Below are 9,957 nucleotides of genomic sequence, written 5' to 3'. Positions count from 1 at the left end.
TAGGTGGAGAGAGAGAGGGGGGAGATTAGGTGGAGAGAGAGAGGGGGAGATTAGGTGGAGAGAGAGAGGGGGGAGATTAGGTGGAGAGAGAGAGGGGGGAGATTAGGTGGAGAGAGAGAGGGGGGAGATTAGGTGGAGAGAGAGAGGGGGGAGATTAGGTGGAGGGAGAGAGGGGGGAGATTAGGTGGAGGGAGAGAGGGGGAGATTAGGTGGAGGGAGAGAGGGGGGAGATTAGGTGGAGGGAGAGAGGGGGGAGATTAGGTGGAGGGAGAGAGGGGTGAGATTAGGTGGAGGGAGAGAGGGGTGAGATTAGGTGGAGGGAGAGAGGGGGGAGATTAGGTGGAGGGGGAGAGGGGGGAGATTAGGTGGAGGGAGAGAGGGGGGAGATTAGGTGGAGGGAGAGAGGGGGAGATTAGGTGGAGGGAGAGAGGGGGGAGATTAGGTGGAGGGAGAGAGGGGGGAGATTAGGTGGAGGGAGAGAGGGGGGAGATTAGGTGGAGGGAGAGAGGGGGGAGATTAGGTGGAGAGAGGGGGGAGATTAGGTGGAGAGAGGGGGGAGATTAGGTGGAGAGAGGGGGGAGATTAGGTGGAGAGAGGGGGGAGATTAGGTGGAGAGAGGGGGAGGGGCGGTGAGAGGAGTGGGGGAGGTGGAGGTATTTACTACGGGTTTCTTCACACAGATCCTGACCCAACTCAGCGTCACACACCGTAACCGGGATCTCACGTAATGACATATGAACTAAAGAAATTTCGTGGTCGTCAGTAGACTCACTGTCTATTCTGCACACAATTAGCGAATGATACACAAGAGAGTGGACACCACTGCCCTACACGGAGTACCCTCCATAACACGGAGTACCCTCCATAACACCGCTAGTTGGCTTGCGGAGTAAGAACGAAGAACATTTACAATCTCCTGTAGTCTACGATAGTAAATTATTTTCTACAAATTAAAAAAAATACGTAGGCTTCCTGGTAAAACGATTTATGTCATTTTCGGATGTATCGTAGCCTGACTCTCGATTGTATATTGATACCAAAAATTTTGTCTTTACTCAGAATACGTTTCGCTGTCGGGCAATTCTTTCGTCACCTTACTGAACGAGCCATAGTGGCATTAGTTTGAAGCGATTTAAGGATTTCACAGAATATCCTAATACAAAAGTCTCAGGGATGTGAATCTAGCAACACAGCCTCGCTTCTTGTTATACCAAGCAATTATCAATCAAACCAATCTTACTAACTATTGCAGTGTAAAGCAATCCAACTTCAGTAGAGCTATAAAAACATTACTGCACATAATGGAAAGCAAGAAAGTAGCGTTCAGTCTACACTGAGGTTACTGGAGATGAATGGGAAAAAAGTGTAGTGTGTGTCTTGCAGCATACATCCAGGCATTCGGCTTGAAGCAATTTCGATGGAAAACCCGAATGTAGATGGTCGGGTGGTGATCTGAATCCAATTCACCTCTAATAGGAGACTGCTGTCTTCACCTAGGGGCAGGGGGATCAGCAAAACGTCTAAGCTTATGAGATGCCTAACAATGTGGAATCCGCGTAAAAATGAAAAACAGTACACTAAACGCTTCAGAATAAACATTGCAGCGGTGCGTACGCTGCATTAACTACACTAGCTCTTTCAATTTGAACGGTTACCAATTCGAATGATGGGGCACCGAATGAGAAATATCTAACGCGATAGGAATATCGGAATGTTTTAGTTCAAGAGTTAACATTGAGAAAGTTTTACTGCAGACTGGCCCGGATTTGATAAATGCTGGCCAAAACCATACACACGCCAATTTCTCAATTTTCAGAGTTCTTTGAGAAAGAATCCACCGAATTTTGTGCTTAGATTTGTTCCAATTGACGCCAGAAACTAAATAGCAATTACACAAGCAGAAGGTGCAAACTAGATGACCTGCACAAAAATCAATGTTTAGTGTTACCCGGTGTCATCTGATCACCTCGTAACAAAACTCCTAACTGGTGAATACTATACGAATATTCTGAGACAAATATGTCGTATGATTAAACCTCTTAAGTGTTTCGTGCTCATCTTCCCCACTCCATATAAAGTGAAAGTAACATTCGCTTTTATAGCTGTCGCCCGTAATCATATGAAAGGAAAGCAGGACGAGAGCTTTAGTTAAAAAACTTACGATGCTTCTAACAAACTGCATGGCCACAGCCAACTACCTACCCGATTGTTTATGTACTGCACATTCCTTGAGCTACTTATTTTCATTATATTACGATCACACTCCACATGATTGCAGAATGATCCCTGAATGAATAAAGCCCATACTTCGGGGGACTAGGTACCAACTATTAAAAAAAAAACCTTGAAATGTGGGATGTTTTGCTAGGTCGTTCACCGCCAATTTTAGTGATCGAGAAAATATCCATGTTCAATAAAGTAACCTATTTTTCTTCGGCGTATTACAGAACTTTTATCATTTCCCAAGCAACAACTAATGAGGACGTATACTATCGCTTCAGTATTTCCGCTGTACGTTGATGTAGTGAGTGAGAGTGAGATTTAGAATCTACACTTCAGTATTTGAAGGCCGATAATAAGTGTTCGTGCAGCCCAGAGTAGCTGCTTTAGTTTTTAGATAATAAACGGATCTATTACTGGAAGATTGGTTGATACTGTAGTGCTGCTACTATAATAGGTGTGAAACTATCGAGATAGTGTCTCCTGGCCTCTTGACTGTCACACACGTCACACCGACAACTACAGGAGGATGCAATTTGACATTAACACAATTTTGACTTTCTTACCACTGACATACAACAAATCCACGGTTTCCCGTGAAAAAGAAAGCATAATCTCTTCGTAGTGGCCACTGGAAATGTAGTTACGGCCTAACTATAAGTCCTACTATCAGAATATTAATTCTCAAGAAGTAATCAGTAAAATTGTGTATCATACGAGGGATCACCAGTTTAGTATTGGAGGCAAGCGTGGAGGGTAAAAAACAAAACGAAACCAAGAGATGAATACGCTAGGCAGATTCAGATGGATGGTGGTTGCACTACTTACCCAGAGATGATGATGATTGCACAGGATAAAGTAGCATGGTGAGCTGCAGCAAACCAGTCTTTGGACTGAAGACAACAACAACAACAACAAAACAACATGCAGTAGAAAAATTTAATTTTTAGTGGTACCTGCAGCAGTTCGGACATAGTTCACACAGCCTAAATAATAGGTTTCTACAACTGAAATCTAGAGGGGCTTCTGATAATCCAGCAGTTTGCATTTGGAAATGGCAGTGAAAACAACGTTATTTTCAGGTATAAAATGCTAAGTCAGAACAGACAAAAATATGATTAACGAGCACTTACGGCCATGACGTGCCTTCTAGTATTTGTTTCAGTAACCCAGTGGCTCGTTTCAGTCATGCACACAACAATACTGCAAAATTCAAATACTAGAGTGGCCCATGGCCGTGTAAATAGTGATAGAATGCGATTGCGAAGTTGTATTTAACGGATTAAACAAAATTTCAAATGTCTTCGTATAGCATTGTACAGTTTGTGAGTTCGGAAGCTCGGCAGGAGCGACATGCCCGCAACAGGCGTCGACAATTTCAAACACCAAGAGTATGTAACTCCAATTCCGTGATTCATAATGGATCAGATGAAATTAAATATGCGATTGAGAACGAAACAAGATCTTATATGACTCCGAAAAAAAGCGACGAAAATGTATAAATTATGCTATGAAAGGAACTTTGAATAAAAACAGCAATAGTGTAAGTACCTTGAACTTTATTTTGTCTCTGCTCCATGATGAACGAATATGTTGCAGCACGGAGAATGCTCCATCGATGAGATGATCCTCGTCAATCGTGATGGGGATTACCAGGGAATTTTGTTCGAAGGACATCTCGAACTGTCCCTTCACTCACCGGCAACTTAGTGTAACTGGTGGGGCTCTTGCGCCGATCGCAGCTTATATACTGCAGCACGACCCCCAATAACCACCACTCCTCTTCGTTCGAAGTTGCAACATGAAATATAGAATTAAGGCAGATTTCATTTCTGCACACTTTCAGTTCCCGGTCATAAGAAAACAGAAGACTCGTCGTAAGCTGCTACTGTGAAATTAAACACTTTCAACATTATGTGAAATCAGACGCTGAATTAAATGTAATAAGATCTATAATTTCAAGCGTTTCATCCTCACACAGAGATAAACACACGAGCGTTCTAGATACGCCACTATACGTCAAAAATTCTCTCTCAATACTAAAACAGCTGAACCATCAACCCGGCAATTTCACCGTATTGACTTGACAAGCGGTTGAAGACGGCGGAAGTTTATGGTCGACGAGGAAGTAATCGATACAAGCCTATCGAAAAATGAGTGGCGATAAATCGGATGAAACTGCCCAAATAATCAAATATCCATATTCTGAATTTCTCAAGCGCAAGCGTAGCTGTGGAATTGTGACAGCGTTTGCTCGAATGTCGGTTATAACTTATAAGGGATGTTCTCGCTGCATTCTTTTACATACTACAAAGACTGTTCTATTTATGTTTGATTCGTTGGTGACTGAAATATATTTTTGGAATAAATATTTGCCCTCGAGGACAATTAAACAGCCCGATTCCTTAGTATATTTGGCTGTTCGTCAATGGGATAGTGTGCCATGGAGCCGCTCACTTTCCCCCTCTACTTCCTTACAGCACTGAAATCTTGGTTATAATCACAAGACTGATCTGTAGCGTAGCCCATGGTTTTTTTTTTTTTTTTTTTTTTTTTTTTTTTTTTTTTTTTTTTTTTGCTATTAAAACTAGTACCGAAAGGTAAACACAGAAAATCCGCATTGCATATGGACAAGTCCTCGACGAATTTTTTGATGCATTATACCATGAAAATTGCAAGGGGTCACACTAGATAGCTTTTTCCCATCTCTGACATACCTTTGAATTATTCATTTGTTTAAATATCTCAAGGATGAAAGTTTTACAAAAGTGAAATTATTACTACATACAACTCCTACTTCATAGACGAATGCCTTTGTTGAAAGTATATATGCAGTTGGGTTGCATGTATTAAATTTTGTGGTGGATTAAGATTTTGTGATCATACAGTTGAGCAAATAGCCAACTTGAAACCATTTGAGAGAAAAATTAATTTATCCCTAAACCTAGTGATACATTCCTAATCATGTTCCAAAAAAGTGTTTGAGATATTAAATATATTTATTTGGATGGCACACTTTCTTCAAAAATAAAAATTTATCAGAGTAATGGTAAAAGGGTGCCTCATTACAATAAGTAGTTTTGTTTTCACTCTCATTACAGTGACTTGTGTAACATTAACAACTTATCATTCCAAAAGTGGGTATATAGTCCATCTTCACTGAAGGAGACCTTTCATATCTTAATTGAGTTTCTTCTTGCCACATTACTGATAAAGTCAGATTCCAGCCCCTCTTGTGAGATTTTTGTCAAGAAATGAGGCCTGCTTGCTTTGATTACATCATAGAAGTACCTGTGATCTAACAATGATTCTAATCCAATGGGAAAAGAAACAGCTCATATTGATGGTGTATCAGGGGTGAATTAGATTGGCAACACCAAAAGTAGGTTATCAGGTTTCTTAAATCTATAGCAAGAAGTCATAACATATGTGAAGATGTTTGCTCTTAAACTCCAATCAATATTTGCAGAAAACATAAAATCAGCAACATAAGCAGCAATGTGGAAGCCAAAAAGATGTTTTAGAGCACAAAAAGAGTTATAAATTCTCCACCAGTCTATTGTGGTAGAAGTAACATAGACACCTTGCAGAATACTTTTGGTAGCGATCACTAATTTGACAAATACTGGTACTTTAAGCTTAATTTTGGCCCAAGATCATGTGGTGTTAAGCAAGCTTGACAACCATCCATTCCATAATATAAGAACTGGGGATTATGTCATAAACATCACTGAGAAGGTGCCCCAAGAATTTTCAACGGTCCAGAGGAAACATTGCTTCGTGTCTCTATCTAATGTTCAGTAAATAACTGCTGAGAGTGAAATAGTCAACTGTACACATGATATATATAATGCCATTAACTTGTCAGTATTACATGCAGGTTCCATGTAAATCACAGAGAAGTACAAAAACGTAGAAAACGCATTGTATTGTCACAAAAGTACTGCATTCTAACCAATGGCACTATGGTCTCCTTGTGTCATTTAAACTTAAATGTGTTCCAGGGTAAAGTCAAGTGCCGGCATACCGTTTGGGAATGCTAGAGAAGAGAGGGCTGTGAAGAACACATCAGTCAACTGCACATGGACCAGCCCCTCTCTAGGATGACAACCTGACAGCAGCAGCCTTAACATGAAGAGGACATAAATACCACACCACCTGGCAACGGCCCAGTTAAAGACTAGTCAATTCTATGAGTTCTACAGCAGTGAATTCAAGCATAACATCGAGACTAATCATTTTGCTTCTACTATGCAGCATACTGAAGGGATTTCTATTTTGTCTGTCACTTTTTGCCTGTGACACATCTGTATTTCACAAAGTTAAGTATTGTAATAATTTCCTTTTGTAACAAACTCCATTAATACAATTTGCTTGAATTGTTGTCTAGCGATCCGAGACAGCAGGTTTCCTAGGAACCCCATATTTGACGAGTGGAAAGGAGACAACAAAATGTAACCTCCAGTTTGAAAGACTAAGTGAGGTGATGCAAAGGTCAGTACACTGGACTCACTTTTGGGAGGACAATGGTTCAAATCTGCATCTGGCCATCCAAAATTAGGTTTTCCTTGATTTCTCTAAATTGCTTTAGGCAAATAGCAGAATGATTCCTTGGAAAAGGCACTGCTGATTTCCTTTCCTGTCCTTGAAACGGCCAGAGTGTGTGCTCCATCTCCAGCAACCTTATGTTGATGGGACTAATTTTCTTTCCTTCGTGTTTGAGGGTAATATGGAGATTGCTGTTGTGAGAGTTTAAAAGCTTCGAAACATGTTATTGTGACACTGTTTACCACAGGGCCTGCAATAAGAGGACCATTGGTGAAATGGAGGTAGGTCCTACTAAAAGTGCTATCAAAGATCTTAAATGTAGTTCATGGGCTGTGGCAGAAATTTCCAATAAAAGGTTGTGACGTTCTTCACCTGTCCTGATGAACACTTTGGTACATGTCGAACTGTGGCAAATAGGAAAAATACAAGAATCTCCATCTGCGTAATGGATGAAAATCCTAATCTTTAGTTCGATAGTGTAAAGCTGGGGTGAAAGTTCACAGGTTAACTTCTTATGTGTTTATTTCATGACCAAATGTCACTGTTGCATTACAAGCCAGCATGAGTAACTAGTTGTCAACCTAAACTTACAAATAAAAATCATCTTGCAGACAGCAATAGCAACCCAGATCTGGTTTATGTGAAAGCTCAGCAACTTTACCAACAGTTATGACACGTAACAATGATTAATGGCTGATGTCATCATTAGGGTTATATCATTGAGTATAGTGTGCTGAAGGCTTAGAAGAGGTGGCACATAAGCAAAGGGTGGCCACATGTGTATGTTGTGTAACAGTAAGCAGCATTTTCTGCAGGAACCATAATTAATACTTATACAGGACTCTGTATAGCGGAAGACTATCCTTTTTACAGATGAATCCTGGTTTTAGCTTGGGAAGAGGAAAAAAAAATGTGTTTCAGATTGAGGAGAGGGCAGAATGCATTATCAGCCTTCAAACGTCTGTAAAAGATATAACTCGAGATGTGAAAGTGTCCATGTCTGGTGTGTTGTATTCTTAGGCAAACAAGTTCCAAGTGGTAAAGTAACAGTTATACAGAGATGAAGTCCTTGAATTTTATCCCTGTCCTTATGCTGGTGCAAATGTGATTACTTACATTATTACAACAGTTGATCTCCTGGGAACACCTCTGCAAGAAAAGTGGCATTCACTTCCTAAGGAGCTCCCATATATACCCTTAAAGACATCCCACACCACTGAATGTGGTGCACTGCTGCTTGTGATATCTGTACCTTGTTTATGTTAATTTCAACACCAAAATGACACATTTGTGTGCTGTCTATGTTCTGAGTTACAACATAACTCACCATATAGCATTGGCCAACAAGGCCTTTATCAAAAATTGAATTGAATTGAATTTTATTTGATCCTGTAAGATTACATCATGTACAGTAAATGTACGTGTAATATAGGACATGTCAAAGTATTAAAATTCTTTATCAATTATTTTTCTACACCTTTAGCTTACATTTTTACATCACTGATAATGAGTAACAATATATACAAATTTAATGGCATAAGTATTCTGCAACACTGTAAAACTCTTTTTCAATGAGATAGTCTTTAAGTTTCTTTGTAAATTCATTGTGAAGTACACTATCTTGCAAGGTTTTGGGCAGACTTCTTAGTAGTCTGATACCAGAGTACTGGGGTCCTTTTTCTAGCATTGCCAGTCGGTGGGGTATGCTCCGTACTTCATTCTTCTTTCTTGTATTGTGGGTGTGTACACTAGCATTTGTAATCCAGTCCTCACTACCTTTTGTGATGTACATTATTGTTTTGTATATGTATAATGATGAAAAAGTTAAGATACCTAAATTCTTGAAACAGTTTCTGCATGTTTCAGAGGTCTTTCTTCTTAAAATGGTCCTAATTGCTTTTTTTTGTAATGTGAACACTCGTTTTGTCTCTTGTTTGTTTGAGTTTCCCCACACCGTCACTCCATACTGTAAGTATGGTTCGAAAAGTCCATGATACACTGTACACAGAAGGTTCTTGTCTGAATACTGTGATAGCTGCATCATTAAGAATATGACAGAGCTCAGTTTCTTACAGACATTATTAATATGTTTTTTCCATTTCAGTTCATTATCCACAAGAATACCTAAGAATCTAGCAGATTCTACTTCTTCCAGCCTTGTTCCGTCAACCTCTAAATCCATGTCTACAGCCTTTTCCTTGTTTTTAAACACTGCATACATAGTCTTTTTTAGATTTATAACCAGTTCATTTTCCAACAGCCATTGAGCTGTGACATTTGCAGATATGTATGCTCTTCTCTCAAGCTGTTCCATATTTTGGTCACTATTTAGTATTGTCATGTCATCAGCATACAATATTTTCTTTTCTTCCTCCTCAACACCTATATCATTAACAAATACATTAAATAACAATGGCCCCATTACCGAACCCTGCGGCACTCCATATTTGATGGATTGGGTTTCTGATTGGTATGAGTTTCCTAATGATACATACTGCTTGCGGTTGCACAAGTATGATTTTATCCATTCACCTGGTTGCCCCCGAATGCCATAGTTGCTTAATTTTTGTATCAGCATTTCATGGTCAATGGTGTCAAATGCCTTTGAAAGATCCAGAAACATTGCAGAGACAACCTTTTTCTCATCTAAGGACTGTAAAATGTATTCTGTTAGACTGACAATTGCTGATTCTGTAGATTTACCCTTTCTGAAACCATGTTGTGAGGTCATGAGAATGTTATGTTTGTCCAAATAGTTAACTAATCTGGTATACATAAGCATTTCTAGGATTTTTGAGAAACCTGATATCAGTGAAACTGGTCTGTAGTTGTTGGGATCATCCTTACACCCTTTCTTGTACACTGGCACTACCTTCGTTATCTTCAGTTTTTCTGGAAAAATTGCATCTCTGAAAGAACAGTTTGCTATGTTCAGCAGTGGTGTTATTATCTCCTCACATACCAGCTTTATTACATGATTTGATATTTCATCATCACCAGCTGATTTCTTGGACTTCAGTTTCTGTATAGTTTTCCGCAATTCATCTTCCGTGACTGGTCTTAAGAACATAGTACTGCATGATCTTCTTGGTACCTTAATACCCTTCTGTTTTTGACTATTTCTTTCCAATTTTAGGTTTTCTACTACACTGATATAGTTATTATTCAGTATGTTTGCTATTTCCATAC

At 39.6% G+C, this 9,957-nt stretch overlaps 1 protein-coding gene across 2 annotated transcripts in view; it reads right to left on the bottom strand.

Moving 5' to 3' along the window:
- LOC124804850 (ethanolamine kinase) overlaps nucleotides 1-4,320 on the bottom strand; it is a 152,504-nt gene extending 148,184 nt beyond the window's left edge. Inside the window, exons 1-2 of one of the 2 annotated variants that reach the window (XM_047265202.1) lie at nucleotides 4,198-4,320; nucleotides 3,772-4,108 (exon numbers count right to left, since the gene is read on the bottom strand). In XM_047265202.1, coding sequence (XP_047121158.1) covers nucleotides 3,772-3,799 — 28 coding nt within the window. In that variant the 5' untranslated portion in view covers nucleotides 3,800-4,108; nucleotides 4,198-4,320. Of the gene's footprint in view, nucleotides 1-3,771 lie in introns of both variants that reach the window. The other variant, XM_047265201.1, reaches the window with a different exon arrangement.
- Nucleotides 4,321-9,957: the final 5,637 nt, after the last annotated feature.

This window comes from Schistocerca piceifrons, chromosome 7 (genome assembly GCF_021461385.2).
Source record: "Schistocerca piceifrons isolate TAMUIC-IGC-003096 chromosome 7, iqSchPice1.1, whole genome shotgun sequence".
NCBI classification, from domain to species: Eukaryota; Metazoa; Arthropoda; class Insecta; order Orthoptera; family Acrididae; genus Schistocerca; species Schistocerca piceifrons.
Note: the sequence above shows the minus strand (reverse complement) of the source record. Positions and strands in the feature narration are given on the sequence as shown.